This window comes from Argentina silus, assembly GCF_951799395.1.
Source record: "Argentina silus genome assembly, chromosome: 15".
In the NCBI taxonomy this organism is placed as follows: domain Eukaryota; kingdom Metazoa; phylum Chordata; class Actinopteri; order Argentiniformes; family Argentinidae; genus Argentina; species Argentina silus.
The window spans coordinates 17,006,657-17,022,742 of record NC_139669.1 but is presented as its reverse complement, the minus strand read 5'-3'; the positions used below and the strand labels follow the sequence as shown (position 1 = coordinate 17,022,742).

The 16,086-nt window shown below is 42.2% G+C and overlaps 4 protein-coding genes across 6 annotated transcripts in view; 1 reads left to right on the top strand and 3 right to left on the bottom strand.

Annotated features, from left to right (window-relative positions):
• Window positions 1–857, bottom strand: part of gabrb2a (gamma-aminobutyric acid type A receptor subunit beta2a) — a gene marked incomplete at its 3' end in the record, with an annotated part of 23,587 nt that extends 22,730 nt beyond the window's left edge. For 2 of the 3 annotated variants that reach the window (XM_083685690.1, XM_083685691.1), the window contains exons 1-2: window positions 570–648; window positions 1–38 (exon numbers count right to left, since the gene is read on the bottom strand). The exon at window positions 1–38 is cut by the window's left edge and continues 30 nt beyond it. In XM_083685690.1, the coding sequence (XP_083541816.1) occupies window positions 1–38; window positions 570–642 (111 nt within the window). In that variant the 5' untranslated portion in view covers window positions 643–648. Of the gene's footprint in view, window positions 39–569; window positions 671–777 lie in introns of those variants that run through there. The other variant, XM_083685689.1, reaches the window with a different exon arrangement.
• Window positions 858–3,505: 2,648 nt separating this feature from the next.
• Window positions 3,506–9,434, bottom strand: gabra6a (gamma-aminobutyric acid type A receptor subunit alpha6a; the record flags this gene model as incomplete). Its single annotated transcript, XM_083686058.1, has 9 exons — window positions 3,506–3,760; window positions 5,415–5,668; window positions 6,101–6,253; window positions 7,321–7,461; window positions 7,578–7,660; window positions 8,125–8,345; window positions 8,710–8,777; window positions 9,166–9,260; window positions 9,397–9,434. The coding sequence occupies 9 exons, from the start codon at window positions 9,432–9,434 to the stop codon at window positions 3,506–3,508; spliced, it is 1,308 nt and encodes a 435-aa protein (XP_083542184.1).
• A 475-nt stretch (window positions 9,435–9,909) lies between these two features.
• On the top strand, window positions 9,910–11,638 carry nudcd2 (NudC domain containing 2). Its single transcript, XM_083685903.1, has 4 exons — window positions 9,910–10,296; window positions 10,499–10,547; window positions 10,663–10,814; window positions 11,195–11,638. The coding sequence occupies exons 1-4, from the start codon at window positions 10,108–10,110 to the stop codon at window positions 11,276–11,278; spliced, it is 474 nt and encodes a 157-aa protein (XP_083542029.1). The 5' UTR covers window positions 9,910–10,107; the 3' UTR covers window positions 11,279–11,638.
• Window positions 11,639–11,688: 50 nt separating this feature from the next.
• ccng1 (cyclin G1) lies at window positions 11,689–15,463 on the bottom strand. Its single transcript, XM_083686528.1, has 6 exons — window positions 15,298–15,463; window positions 14,247–14,510; window positions 13,852–14,105; window positions 13,627–13,705; window positions 13,311–13,421; window positions 11,689–12,937 (listed from the first exon to the last, which is right to left on the bottom strand). Exons 2-6 carry the CDS (start codon window positions 14,508–14,510, stop codon window positions 12,746–12,748), a joined length of 900 nt encoding a protein of 299 aa, XP_083542654.1. The 5' UTR covers window positions 15,298–15,463; the 3' UTR covers window positions 11,689–12,745.
• Window positions 15,464–16,086: the final 623 nt, after the last annotated feature.

Here is a 16,086-nt window from a genome sequence, read left to right as displayed (position 1 = left end):
CGCTATGTCTATATTCATCCCCACTGCCACCGGCGCACCTGAGAAGGGAGAAAAAAACGATGTTATTCTAGAACTGGATTATTATATCATTACAAATCTGGTGGCTATGGTTCCTTATTCCACTCATTGCTGCCTATGTTAAATCCTGTCGTTACTGTACATATCATGGTCAATTTAGCATATCAAAATGTCATAAACCCGTTATGTCACATAATAGACCTAATTAAAATGAACATCAGATCATCCTAACCTCTTTAAGGATTTTTATTTCAATCATTTCAACCATGAAACCAAAGTTGCGCTGCGAATTGAATCGATCAGCAAGTTACAGACCCTCCATACATATAATAGCATGTCTTCATTTAATAAGATAAAATGGCACAGGAAAATGTCTTTGGAAGAAAAAGATAATATGGTCAAATGGAAAGTGATTTGATAAACAATGTAGGGTGATGTCCTATGCGAGATTGGTTCAGAAAATAATTGAAGAGGGTTTTCGCAATTCATTAAACATGTATCGCACGTCATAAATGGCTGCAAACATGACATTCAATTTCAATTTGCCTTACCTCCGAAATCTGGCCTCAACCGAATGTCGTATCCTTTCATCAGTCTGTCCACGGTGTCTTTTACCAGAGGCATATTGCTAGGATCTTTGAGATCCTTGGCGCTGAGGAAAAGAAGGTGGTGTAATGCAAATACCTTATTAGTAACATACACCAGGCGCGCTAAACACATGTCATGCAATGTAGAGGGCGTATAAACCAAACCAATTACCTTTGAGCACAGACAAAAGTCAAAAATAAAACGGTCAAAATCCCAAAGTGGTTTTTCCTCATCCTCCCCATCGCAACAGTTTTGATGTGGTTTCGGGATGCGAGTGATGAGAACGCACATCCAACTTACTCCACACAGCGCAGAGAACCCAATGAGGTGCGCATGCGTGCATCCTACCACCAGATCAGAGAGCGGAGACTGATGATGGTGGATGAGCAGTTTCCATTGCAGAGAAAAAAAATTAAAGGGACAAGTGGATGAGCGTAATGACGAAAACAAGGAAGAGAGGTGCTGTATTGATAATGTTAGCTTCTTTTAGACCCCCAGAACATGTTCCAAAGACAAGGACAAACCAATTGATTGGAATCGATGATGAATTAGAACAGAATGAAATTCTCACACATTAAATGACAAAAGTTTATTATTTTCATGTGTTTGGGACAATCAGCGTCATTTCTCAAAGAGCTTGAGTAAACCTAAAAAGGATAGGTACATGATAGTAGACTACTTACTGTACAAGCATTAAAGGACACCCACACATCAAGTCAAACTATTATATACAACTATTATATACAACTGATTAAAAAACAATCAACCATAATATCAATCTTGTTCGGGGGTTTGGGAGGGGGGGGGGGGTACTTTGAATGTCCCAACAAGACCATTACATTACAATCTCATCCCATCCAAACTGATATGACAAATGTTCCCCTGCAAGTTATTATCACCCAGATATGAAATTCAACGCAAGATGTTTTCCCTGCATGTTTTAAAGAGGAGACAAACACAACTGTAATAAATACAATATGTACATATAAAAATATAAAATAAAAGCAATATGATAAAAACCCCTGATCTTATGTGCAATGTTTTCAGAGGCCCACGATGAATCACTATTGTAATGGAGTATTGAAATCGTGAGACGTTGGATATGAAAAATATCCAGTTCCACAATTCATTTTCTCAGGTTGAGTATTGAGCCGCAAGAAGGGATAGGAGCCTCCTCTAAATTGCCTTTGATCTTGTTGTAGTGGGAGCTCTGCTTCTGTAGAGGGCAGGCTTCTGACAGCATTGGTTCACTGTTGCATCACCAGTTACAGCCATCATAGATTATATCATCCACTTCTTTTTGATGTGTTTCTTGGTTCGTATGTGTGTGTGTGTGTGTGTGTGTGTGTGTGTGTGTGTGTGTGTGTGTGTGCGTGTGTGCGTGTGTGCGTGCGCGTGTGTGCCTGCGTGCGTGTGCGTGCGTAGGTAAGTGTGTGTGCGTGTGTGTGTGTGTGTGCGTGCGTGCGTGCGTGTCTGTGTGTGTGTGTGTGTGTGTGTGTGTGTCTTTAAAGCCTGTGAGGGACACCTTTTCAATGACTTATCTAAGCATGAGTGGGCAATGGGAACACTATGTGACTTGAATAGATATGGGACTACATGAGTTTGGTATTCATTTCCTCTGTCAGATGAATACAGGGCAAACACTGAGCACTCGTTCGAGGAGCGAGGGACGAAGACGAATGCACAGCTAAGGTCTCCTACAGCACATGCCCAGTGGGTGCCACTCAGTGGGAGAGGCTCAATTCCACTCACTGCAAGGATGAAAACACACAAAAAGACAACCAAAGCAGTAAGAGGATGCACACACACAGAATCACACACACACACACACACACATAGAGAAACAGTTCCGATATAGTCTATACTGTGTCTACCACTCATCACGTGGCTGTGTACTCTCTGTCCTAGGTACATATTTTTCGAAAGTACAAAGTCAGGGATGAGGCGAAATTAAATCTAAAGTAAATGGATAGGATACAGCTCTCGCCATGCTCAACATCCTGTCTCTCCCATTATTCTGCAGAACGTTATAAACAAAGCAGCCGTAGAAAATCTGTGACAGGAACATGAGAAGCATGATGAGCAGATTTGCACTCCCTCCTCTTACATAAGATTCTTTCTCTCTCTCTCTCTCTCTCTCTCTCCCTCTCCCTCCCTCTATCTCTCTCTCTCCCTCCCTCCCTCTATCTCTCTCTATCTCCCTCCCTCTCTCTCTCTCTCTCCATCTCTCTCTTTCCCTCTCTCTCTCTCTCTCTCTCTCTCTCTCTGACATGGAGCTTTGTGTTCTATAAGTGGCTCAGTTATAAGAGGGAGAGTGAATAGTTGCTTTTCATGTGGTTAATGTACAATGTAACCAGTGGTTTCTTTGGCTGTGAAATCCACTCCCCCGTGGAGAAATAGCATTATCATTAAAATAGCTGGGATTTTGCCAGCCCTCAGGTAAATCTTATATAAAAGAACGGTGTTTGATTCACATTATTTTCTAACAAATTAATTGAGTGCCTTGCGTTGCTCTACTGTAAATCTATGATGATAAAAGCCACAGAGCTGACTTCAATGCAGCAACAACAGCACCTAACATCATCTACCCTTTTTGGTCTATAACTCCTGGGGCTATTTCAGCATCAGAAATTATTCATGTCTTTACTGCCTAGATAAAAGTCTTAGACAAAAACAGTGGGTAGTTATTGTTATACTCTATCTATCATAATTGGAACGGAACAGAATTACATAGGTTCGTGGCTGCAATTCAGCTCATTGTGAGATATTCCGATGCGTGAATGACACAATCTGTAGCCACAATGATATTTCTGTGAACGTAATGGACGAGACAGTCTTCAGAGAGATTCAAAACAAAACGAGAGAGAGAGAGAGAGAGGGCGGAGTCTTTCCCTGTATCCTACCTGGGCTTCTCCACAGAGTCCTTGCACAGGTACATGATCCAGTAGATCAGGTTGAAGAGGCCGAACCCCAGGGGGAAGAGGATGCGGGAGTACTTGTCTATGGGGCTGGTCCCTGCCAGATGGGGGTTTGGGGGGACGGCAGACCCCTGCTGGAGGAAGATGGGCACCGGGGGGCCTTCTGGTGCCTCGCTGCGACACACAGAGTTCATCCTCCTCTTCATGTTAACCCTTTCTCTGCTGTCCAACTGAGTCTATGGAGACAGGATGGTTAGCTGTGGAGGCTGGTGGAGGTAGAAATCGGAGGACAGGCTCATTGTAATGCAGCACTGCTGTCAGGACTGCAGAGTCACTACCTGCCGTAGACTGGAGACTAATCTTTTCAGGCTACATCTTGACTGTCCCACCTAAAGACCTCTTCATCCCCACTACCCCCCTGTACAGTTTCTCTACTGTAAATAAAAGAAAAGAAAAAAAAAGAGTAATTCTTCCTTCTTCTAGCATTGTGACTGCCAATGGCCCCTGGTCCTAGCATAGATTTGTTTTTCTTATGATGGCTGATGTATAGATGATTCACTTACTTCGACAAATGTACTTGTTGTCAGTCGCTTTGGATAAAGGCGTCTGCTAAATGTCCAAAATGTAAATGTTAAATGGAATAAGGAATGGTATCAAACACGATTTCGACTTCCACCAGCCTCCCCTGATGGTTAGAGTGGCCTGGCCTGGGTGGAGTGGAAGGTTAAGGGGGGACAGGGAGAGCGTAGAGAGTAATACTGGGGTGGACAGGGTGGAGGATGTGACAAGGATAGTTAGTGGGGGATTCATCTGTGTCTGAGGGTGTGAAAAGTCTCTGCAACACTGATGGGACTTGCATCTGGACGTGTGTAAATCAGGGGAGGCTGGTGGAGGTAGAAATCGGAGGACAGGCTCATTGTAATGCATGGAATGGAATGAGGAATGGTATCAACCTCACACTATTCCTTTTTCTACTCAATGCATTACAATGAGCGCAACCTCCGATTTCTACCTCCACCAGCCTCACCTGGTATACGTCTATAATCGACCAGATTGTGACTACTGGTGTCTAGTGATGTCTAATCTATGGTGTATAGTAATGCATATCATGCTCAGGCTGCAGGTAATAGGTATGTCCATGGGAGCAATTGCCCATATAGAATACAGCAGGTAGTGTGTCCAATGCCCATAGGAGGTGGGAGATTACGCAGTGAGGAGCGCTGTTACTTGTGCTCTGTTCTCACAGTGAGGCTATTTTTAACGTCTAACCATGAGCCCAACACGTGAGACAGATCCCAGGGGATGCCACAGTGGCTTACAGTATTAGCATAAAGCATATACCTCCTCAAGAGTTGAGAGCATGACAACTGGATGCATTACTATTTCATGTTTAGTTTACTTGAATGGCGAGATACACAGTGAACTTTCGCAGTTGCTTAAAAAAACGCTCATTCCATCCCACGATGTCTTCCTCTGAATGCCGAATGCGTTGAGCCACAGTTAGTTTGAGTTTCGTCATCAGGATCCAGTAAAACTACATCTCGGTGTCTCTCTTATAGAAAAACATGGGGTGGACGAGTGGATCCATTCACCATGACCATCACCTACTACTATAACTATATTTCAGGGGAGGTTCTGTTCAACCCATAACTAAGGTTCTGTTGGCCTAACGCCAGAGTGAGACAATCACATTATAATAAACAACAAATGCCGCGAGAGCAGACTCTCTGCTCTGTACAGCTTACATGTCGGTATTCTGGAGTGAATATTTTGGGTTATTTCAAAGCCTGTTTTTACGTGCAAGACACATTCCCTTCAAAAGCAATTATGTTTCTATCAGCTTAACTATCTGGCTGAAAGACATTTGTCTCAGGTTTAAAGGTAATTTACCAAGGCATCATCTTCTTCCTCATCACTGCCAGCAGCCAGGACCTCCAGTTTGTCTTGTCTGGCCTTCTGCTTCTTCAGACGGTTAGCCTGAAGGGTGGCCAGATAATTCACTGCTGCAAACTCGATGAGCGCAGAGGCCACAAAGGCAAAACACACAGCGATGAACCAGTCCATGGCGGTGGCGTAGGCGACCTTGGGCAAGGACTGGCGGGCACTGATGCTCAGGGTCGTCATGGTGAGCACCGTGGTGATGCCTGTTGGAAGAGGGACAAGAATCCAATGACACAATGGACTCTTCTATGCTGCCTGTTTCTGTTTCACTGAGAATACACCTTATGTATTCCAATGAAACACACAGATGGAACACAGGCACATTTCTCCTTATCTAGTCCCATATAAACACTTCCGAGGTGTGTCCAAACACTAAAATCAAGCCGATATCATGTCAAAACAGTAAATAACACAGCTCTACATTCAGGACAACTGACATGGGTGCTACTGACAGCACCTCCAAGCACTTTTGTAGGGGAACTCAAAGCATTGCATGTTTTACATAGTTTGTCTTCAACATGCCAATACTGTACTCAACATCATTATTTGGTGAAGGGTATAGAGGAGCACCCATCCAAACACAAGAGGAAACCAAGAGAGAGAGAGAGAGAGAGAGAGAGAGATGGTTGTTATACCAGCCACTGTGCGTGCAGGGACCGACTCCTTGTTGATCCAGAAAGCAACTTGCGACAGCACGACGACCATAATCAAGGGGATGTATGTTTGAATGAGGTAGTAGCCCAGCTTTCTTTGGAGCATAAAATGGACTGCCTTGACTGAGTAGTGACCTGAAACATAAACAGGGGGTGAGAGAGTGGCATTGAGAGAGAACACAACTGTGATACTGGGAGGATGACGCAAAAGGAGAAGGAACGCCCTTGCTTGCCCTTGAAACGGAATAGGCTTGTTGAGATACACCAATTAGAGAAATATAGAGATATCTTACTACCCACAGGACTGGAATATTCCTCTACCATGAGACAGCAGATCACAGAGAGAGAGAGGGAGAGAGAGATGGAGAGAGAGAGAGTGGATAGAGAGAGAGAGAGAGAGAGGGAGAGAGAGAGAGTGGATAGAGAGAGAAAGAGAGAGATAGAGAGAGGATAGAGTGGTAGGGGGGAAGGGGGGAGGAGGAGAGGGAGAGAGAGCACACAATGTCTAAACATATACACACACACACACACACACACACACACACACACAATCTCTCTCTCTCTCTCTCTCTCTGTTATGTTAACTGGGCCATATCCCTATCATTGGGAGCCTGCCTCATCCTCTCCCCCCTGTTCCAGGGATCTGTTGGATCCTCAGCAGGGGAACCCTGCTCTAGATGCCTGTAAAAAGCTCCCCTCTCTCCAGTCCCTCTGGTCCTCCCTCCTACTGCTGTTGGTGTGCTCCAGAGGCTTTAAGCCCCACAGTTCTTTTTTTAAGGCAGACCACACGAATTAGGCTTGACCACTTAAGCATCTTAGATGGCCGCTCAAGGAAATCTGTGCTCTTACCGAGCGACTGTACCAAGCTACTGTGGGGCAGTAATGGATGCTATTAGAGACTTTCAGGAAGACATATTTTTGGTCTGCCCTCATCTTTGTGATTCATGAGTTCATACCAGAATTTTAAATACAAATATGCTTTCTGGGAGAGACCATACTAGGTCATTGAATTATTCGATTTTTCTAAGCAGTAGAAACATCCAAAATAGCAAAGAATACAATGTATACATACACATTAGCCACCAACAATGGCAATATTTCAAGATACAAGTCTTAGTTATGACAAGTATGAGATGTTTACAACATAAACAACTTTTAGCGAGCCAGTTGTTTTGAATAGGATGATGTACAATAACCCTTACCTGTGTTAGACTTGAAAGTCTCGCTGGACAAGCTCTGTCCTATCAGGTCATACTGTAGCAGACTCATGGACTCCTTTGGACAGTCAACGGATGCTAGGCCCTTCTTCCAGGTGAAAACGATCTCACTGCTTGTGTATGCATCTGCATATATGAATAGAATACATCTACATTATTCATATATATATATATTAGAACTCACAAGAAAACCGCAGAAAAGCTGATTAAAAAAAGATAAAAGATTGAGGATCCATACTTACAGCTACCAAACTTGAGAGGACAAACATGCCCGTCCATGGGAAAGTCCATGAGATTCATCGGACACTCTGCACTGATTGTCAGTCTGATAAAGAAGTAATATAGACATAAGTTGAGGCTAAATTAGACCAAATTACAGTTACAACAATATACAGTAGAACTGTGATTTCCAATGTCACACCATATACATTTTTCATAGTCGAAATTAGCAACTGCCAAAAAGTGAACTCTGCTGGTCTGCCCATCCTCTAAAGCAATGACTGTACTGCCTTATGTATAATAATGTACTGTACTTCGGAGTGTAGAGGACAGTACGATTATGTACTTCAGAGTGTAGAGGTTAGTATGATTATGTACTTCAGAGTGTAGAGGACAGTATGATAATGTATCCATAGTGTAGAAGACAGTAGGATAATGTATTAATAGTGTAGAAGCTAGTAGGATAATGTATTAATAGCGCAGAAGATCGTAGGATAATGTATTAATAGTGTAGAAGATAGTAGGATCATGTATTAATAGTGTAGAAGATAGTAGGATAATGTACTGTACTTCATAGTGTAGAGGACCGTCCCGTTCTGCATGATGCGGAAAAGCTTGTTTGGTGTGGTCATGTTGTGAGAGATGGATTTCCTGGAGTTCCGAAAGAACGTATCAGGCGTCCAGATCTTATCCACCATTTTGTTGTTCAGACGCAGGATCTCAGTGGGGCCTTCGAATTTCAGCCTCTCATCCACCCACATTTGCCGGAAGAACATATCCATAGTGTACTCCTGAGGTGCATACATGCAATTTGATCAGCTGGAAGGTTCTAGATCTAGAATCCAGACCAGTGGGAATCCAAACCACATGATACATTTTATGATGTCACTCACTGTAGATAATCAATAATTAATTCACTCTGGTATTCAACTTGTTTGACATGATGCCATATTGATTTAGAGACTAAATGAAACTGTTATAGTATCGTCAAACTGATTTAATCGCATTAGATGGTCTAATGGCAGTTTGCCCATAAGGCAGTGAGTGTTGAAGCTCAGCCATCACCCATAGCTAATTAATGAGCTGTACACAAATATGCTGTCTATAAAGAGAGGCACTCTTTGTGTTTGCATCTGAGTATGTTCAGCACCTTACCATTTCAACATCTGAAACTGGTCCAAAGCTGGTGACAAAGATATCTGTTTTCACTTCTGTGACATAACCTGGGGATACACGCACATATACAAATAGCTGAAATGCATTGTTATACATTTATCAGTTAATTAACTTCCATAGAAACACAGATAGAAAACTACTATGCAATCTACAATAGCCTGAACTTGGATTCCTATGGAGGTTGCTCTGGATAGAGTGATCATTGCAAGCAAGTGTAAAATATGAATTGCCCTTCCTAAACAGATAATTAAAAGAGGTATTTTGACCCAAATGACACTTCTTGGTTAACAAACGTTTTTAGTTTTTTTTTGTTTTTTTTTAAACATAGTCACTACTTGACTTAAGAAAAAATGTTAGTTGGTCTATCCAATGTAATTACCATACAACTACTCATTCAATACTAATCGCCTATTATAACATAGAATGTAATGGCACCTCCAGATCCAGGTCGCAACCTGTTGTCATAGCCGTCGAGTAGTCGATCCAAAATCAGAGTAATGTTATGTGCATTTCCATACACATTCCCAACACTGAAAAGAAAATTAATTAATAGACTTCTTTATTGATATGACACAACACTCTGTATGGGCATATGAATATATAAATAAATGCTCTATAGTGCAAATCACTGACAAAAATATAATAAATATAAAAAAGATTACCCACCAGGTCAAGAAGACTAAAAAGAGAGTCAGAAGGTCCATCCTTGGCAGTTAGCAAATGTATGATTCCTTTCCCTATTAACTATTTCATTGACTCATGTTTGATATTACAATTGAAATAAACATTGCATTGCGATAATGATGCCTTTCTCTGTCCTATCTGACTCTAAACTGAGTGACTTTTTAGCTTGGATTTGGAGAGTAATCGAATTAGGAGATTAGTAGAAATCCACCATGTTAGTCTAAGTTTAGGCACAGGGACTTGTTGAGGAAAGAGTCACAATTACACAAAAGCGGGGAAATTATGTAACAAATGGAAGTAACTGGATCCATGAGAGCCTATGATCATTCAGGGGTTAAATCTCCTCTGTTGAAATCCATGGAATATTTGTAACAATGTAACTCGATTTAGTTAGTTAGATCCTGGACGTTGTGCTTCCTTCTTTCCGTACAGCAAGTGGCGCTATGTGCTGCTATTAACTTTTGAACCACCAGGAAAACCACCATCAAATAAGCCTCCCAAAGATAGGATGAATCGGAGCTCATTTCAAGGCATCATTTAGCTAATATGGTTTCTATCGTGTTGTGCTACTGATGAAGAGGATGAAATCATCATTTCACTGATTTTCTAACCTGTCAGTTAGTTAGACTGAACTAGCTATAGGTATCATCACTGAATCGGAACAGGCGTGAGAGGAGAGGGGACAGCTGCAGCATGTCAGTCCACTTCGAGGAGAAAAGTGGTGTCATCCCATGTACGACACCCTGGGGATCCTGGTACCAGACTATGGAGGAAGTGTTCATCGAGGTTAATGTACCACATGGGACGTCTGGCAAAGAAATCAAATGTAATCTCGCATCCAAACACATCGAACTTCATGTCAGAGGACAAGAAATCTTCAAGGTAGGCATCTAGCTAGCTAGCTAGTTAGCTTTGCTAACTTTCAAAACAAACCTAGCTAGCTAATCTACGACAGCAATTATGACTCATGTTCCAGATACATTTTTATAAGTTATGGAAATTAGTACTGTTACTGTAAAGATACGAGGGTATGAATGCAAATGTATGTTATCCTTGCTTACAATCTTTTTTCTTGTGTTTCCAGGGGAAATTATTTGGCACAACTGTTAGTGATGAAGGAACGTGGACTTTGGGTGGGTGGTTACTGTTGATTGCTTGTTCATTCAAACAGCATAATGCGTGCTCATGCCTCATCGGAAGTGATCTTTCGATAGATTAAGTCCTTTCCCGTCTCCACATGTCTTCCAGAGGACAAGTGTCTGATCCGCATCATCCTGATGAAGACCAACAGGGAAGCAGGGAACTGCTGGGTGTCCCTGTTGGAGGGAGAGTACTGTGCAGATGCATGGGTGCAGGACCAGATGCAGAGGAAGCTGACACTGGAGAGGTTCCATAGAGAGGTAGTGTGATCATTGGTTAAAAGTGGCCGTCCATCCCGGTCCATAATTCCTCAACTCTCATCCACACAGAGGTGAAGTGTTGCTGGAAAGCTTTGAAGCACAAAGGTCATTTTAAGACCATTAGGAAATGAACTGAAGGAGCGGTATGAAGCTTTCAGGAAACTCATTTCCTGAACGGGTGAAGGCATATCCCCCTGGTGGATTTTCAAAGATCCTCCTGCTTTCATCTTTGCAAATTAGAGATAATTGTCAACGAGACAGTTTTGATCTTGTGACTTGTGGGTCACCTGAGTATGAAAGTAACATATCTGAAAATGTAGGCATTGAAATGTTGTATTATTGCTGTAATCAATTATGCTGTATTTCCCCCTCACCAACAGAATCCAGGGTTTGACTTCAGCGGTGCAGAGATCTCTGGGAATTTTGCAGGTGGTGGGCCAGACTTCTCCAACTTACAGAAGTGACATGAACAGTGGTGTTTAAAATCAAGAGGGACTTGCTTTGTGCTAGACACTCAACCTCATGGAAATGGTTAAGGCTGACCCAAGGCCTAGGATTAAAAACAGACCCTACAAGGACAATTAAGAGTCATCATGGAGCAAATGAAATGTCCTGGAACCTCCTCAAAGCATAACATAATTAGGCTTGGTTGTCAACTGAAAGCCATAACAGAAGCTCACAACCTGCCTTTTCTTTGAGCCTTTGTATGTGTGTTGTTATGGTTTTATTTCGCCACACCTTTATTTTCATAGAATGCACAGCCATAATTCTGAGGTGGTAATATGGAATGGTTTTCTGAAATTATAATAAACCTTTTAAAGTTGTGTTGAAGAATGTACAATTGCAAAACATTGAAGGCAGTGCAACCCAGAGAAAGCTTTTCAATAGCATTTTATTGAAAGGTCCAAGTACATAGGTTAACCAGAGTCAATTTATGTCAAAACTTTATTTCAAGTGCAAAACAAATACTTTATCGAATCAATATTGGGGACAAGAGTCAAGTCAAAATACTAAAATGCATATCCAAAACCGTATGGCTTACATCTACTGCATACATATCAGTGACTTCTGCGTGAATATTAGTGTTAAACAATCTATTCATTGGGGGGATGGTTGTTCTCTTGGGGTTAAACATTCTAGAAAGTAGTCAATTTGCAACAGTGAAACTCATCTGTAACCATTGTTAGTAAATATGTTAATGTTTCAGCTCAAAGAGCATTGCTATCCTGCAAGCTAAAACCATACATGATCAGGATCATCACTAGTTTCATCACTTCACTGAGGAAACCAGAACACCCTCACAGTATCAAAAAAAGAAAAGAAAAGTTTTCATCACCTTGGGTAGTGAGTGTGCATTTAGGACAGTTCAGCGACCTAGGGTGGGAGTTAAGGGTTTTGGGCCCGATTACTTGGTTCCATTTTTTGTCAATTCACAAAACCCTTCTCCCTCCTCTTCCACATAGTGGACTGAGGACCTAGGTGGTTCTATACTTCATTGCTTAAAACCAGCAACCAGCACCAGGGAATACCAGAGTATTATGGCACCGATTCTAATAAGAACATACTGTACACTTGTGCAAGCAATTCAACCAGGAAGGAAAACCTTCACGAGGTGGCAGCAGATAAACCCACTTTTGACTGGAAATGACACCTAGTCAATGAAGCAGATGTAATAAATAGTGAGCTTATTCAAAATACCAACACACAACAAAATGTAGGATAAACAAAAAAAGAAAGAAAAGAAAAAGGTTTTAGCTCTCCTTAAAGAACTCCATCATCTATAATGACGTTCTGTAAGAAAATGTACGATGGTAGAGGTGGGTGACCATATTAACAGATGGTCACAGCAAGCAAAAGAAAAACAAACATGTTATTTCTCAGGGGGAAGAGGTGTACTTCTCCTTTTGCATGTGGTCACCCACCCCCATGTTTTAGCAAACAGACTCTGGAATTGTGGGAAGGTGGGCGATCTTGTAGTAGCTGTGTTTTAACTGCCGTGCCGTCCTCCCAGAGATGATCCAGCGTAGCTTCTGGCGGTTGGGCTTGGAGCATTTGGTGGTGGAATACTCAATCAGGCACTTCGCAGCAAGCTCCCTAACACAAACCAGGTCACCATCTCTGATCTGAAGAAACAGAAAAATGGGGAAAAACTAAATTAATATCATCCAACATTGGCCTCACATTAAAGAGTCTTTATTTAAAACCTTTGAAGAAAGCCGAGCTGACGCTTTTTCGATTGGCACTCTGTATCAAAACATACTCCTGTGAGCATTCCCAGAGATTAAACCCAACGTCCCAGGCATCTTGATGAATGATTAACTTAACATTTTCCATGAACCCTTGAATTAGGTAAATCAGTTGCGCAGTGGCCTTGGGCTCCAACGGAGAGCAAAGCTCCACCCAACAGCTGACAGCTTATACAACTTCGCTCCTGTTGAGTATCTCATTACCACAGACACATACATGGGAGTAAAATGACACTGAATGGACACTCACACTCAGAAGCTGCTGGAGACTCTGAAGCGCTTCGGTCAGCTTGTGAACGTGCTCGTGGTCATGCTGCTCCTGTATCTCCAGTGCCAACAGCGCCAGGGCAAGCAGAGAGGGCTGTAGAGACAGAGACAAATTAGCTTTAAGGGTTTTTTTTGTACAGTGTACGCGTCAACAAATTGTGATTTAATTGTCCAACCCGCATCCACCCCCCCCCCCCCACCCCCCCCTCTAAAAACAAGCCCCTAAATCCATAACGTCATAACAAACGCTGCAATATGCTACCAGGAAGGTTGCCAAATCAATTCACCCTGTAGCTTACCTTCACTTTGGAGAAAACAAAGGAGCAGTGGCAGGCTTTCAGCTGAGCCTCTAGTCTCTCAATGCTCAGGATCTTCTTGCTAAGGAGAGAAAATAGGGTGTTTATCTCAGACAAGCATAGTTCATATCACTTCAAGGTATCAATCTACTAATCAATACAAAAAACAGTTGGAGTTAAATGTATGATCAAACAGGTCTAGTCTGTGTAGTGGTGGTTCCCTCTTACCTCTCTGTATCCATGTTCTCCTGGATGTGGCTGTGGAAGAGCCGGAGGAAGTGAAGGGCGGTGGGAGCCTTCACCTTCCAGTACAGCTTCTCCAGAACGATCTTCTCCATCCTCATCATGTCTGACACGGTGAAGCGGTTCTGGCTGATACGGATCAGGTCGTTGGCCATGGGGACGTTCTTCTCCTCCTCCGAGGACTTCACAGCGATGTAGAAACAGCACAGCCCTACACATGACAAGTGCTTCGGCTGAATCTGGAGATTTGTCAAAAGAAAGAGTGATACAGGTTTAGTTGGTTGATATATATATACTTTTGCATATTTTTGTTGCCTTATTCACCTGAATGAACATTAGCGGAAAAAAATTATTATCAAATTGACAGGTGCAGGCCTTACCTTCATCACAGCAAGGAAACGGTCCAGTATGCTGACAGCAAGGGAGAATGTCTCTGCACTGAAGCCAAAGAACCTGGTCAGAGAGAGAAGATCTTTCACCTCAAACTCACGCAGACGTACAGTCATCCTCAGCCCATTGTCATGGGCCCCCTCAATGAGCCTAAGACCGCTCAGTTTGGGCTGGTACCGGGCCTCCTTGTCCATCAAAGCCTTCAACTGAACTCCAAAGGGCAAAGCCCCAGGTCCTGTCACTGTGTCAATCATCTGTGGAGGGGGAAGGAAAGAGAATACATCATTGAGTTTATATCAAATTGGCAAGAAGTTTAATTGGGGACTCTACACTAGCTATAAGCTACAAGTTCTTTACTTCAAAATGTATCTAAATTACAGCCCAATTCCCGACTCCTACCATGAGGACTTAAGTTGTCATTGAACTGGATTGAACTGGTATCAATTGCATGCAAGAGAGTGGCAACAACTTGTCTGGACATGTCTAACATTTGGATGACAATCAAATATACTAACCTATACAGTTATATACTTCATTCCCAATGGAAATCACTTGTTTTCTTTTTATATTTAACAGAATTAGCCGGTTACAATAAACGAACTTTTCAGTCCTGACTAGAGTGAGAGACCAGGCCCCGTGCGTCATTACACAGGCAGCGTGAGGCTGCGTCATGTCTGGACATGTTCTCTGCCATAGAGGCCAATGGAGTTTTACAAACCGCTGTTTTTATTAACAAACAAATACTACAAAGTATCCAGAAGTAACACATATACCCTTTCTTTAACACCAGTTTCTATAATTTAACTTGACGTAGACATATATTTGCACCTAAAACACATAATTTGTTCAGTAACCTAGGCTGTAATACCGCAGCCATTGGCAAAAAAAAAATAGGCAAATAGTGTGTGGGGTAAAGCTATCCAGCTGAATGCTCAATATTATCGGAAGACATGGAACAACAATATGATTTACTTTAGGTCTATGGGTTTAACATTAAGCTATAGAAGTTTGAAAATCATGAAAAAGAATAAGAGTACTTACCTTTTCGTAAATAAACCGTTGCAGCGGGAAAGTATCCGAGCGATTGTAGTTGTGTTAAAAAAAAAAATAAGTTTCAGGAAATAAAAAGTGATAAAATGTCAGTATGAACTTTCAATCAGAAAGCTTTAAGCAAACGTAAATTTCCGCCTGTGCACACCCCTTACCCTTGGCGTAAAGCGATGATGAAGGGGTTCCTCGGGTATTAATACTGGCTCAGACTATGCCCAAACATAGGAGTATTTTATTGGCCACTGACGGTACGACGCTCCCTGCTCCTACACTTTTATTCGATGGTAGCCCATCAATCAACACCCAAGCCCCGCCTCTGGCTGTCGTCACGATTGGAGGGGCTGGTTTCCGAATCCCCAACTAGAAAAAATGGGGAGGGGAAAGGGCACGGGGCCCCCCCGTCCCACCGCCCCCCCCCCGCTCTCAGTGTGATTGTGCAGTACAGTTTTCCCTCACTCACAGTTTGGCATTAGAATATGATAATAGGCCTACACACCTGACCTGCATGGCGGTTAGAACTCACATACATGATTGAATCAAAGTAACAAACAGCAAATTAAACAAGTAAACGTGAAATCAAACTTGAAATTCTAGTCACCTCTTGAATTAACCAATGAATGAATTAAAAAATTAAATAACAAACCTGTGCTGCTGTTGGTATAATTTTGTAACCAAGTGAATTTTTGTTGATTTGTTTTTTTTGATGATTGACATTTCTTAGTTACAACATTTCTTTTGACATTTCGTTATACATGTACATAATTAGTGTGCATCTTTTAA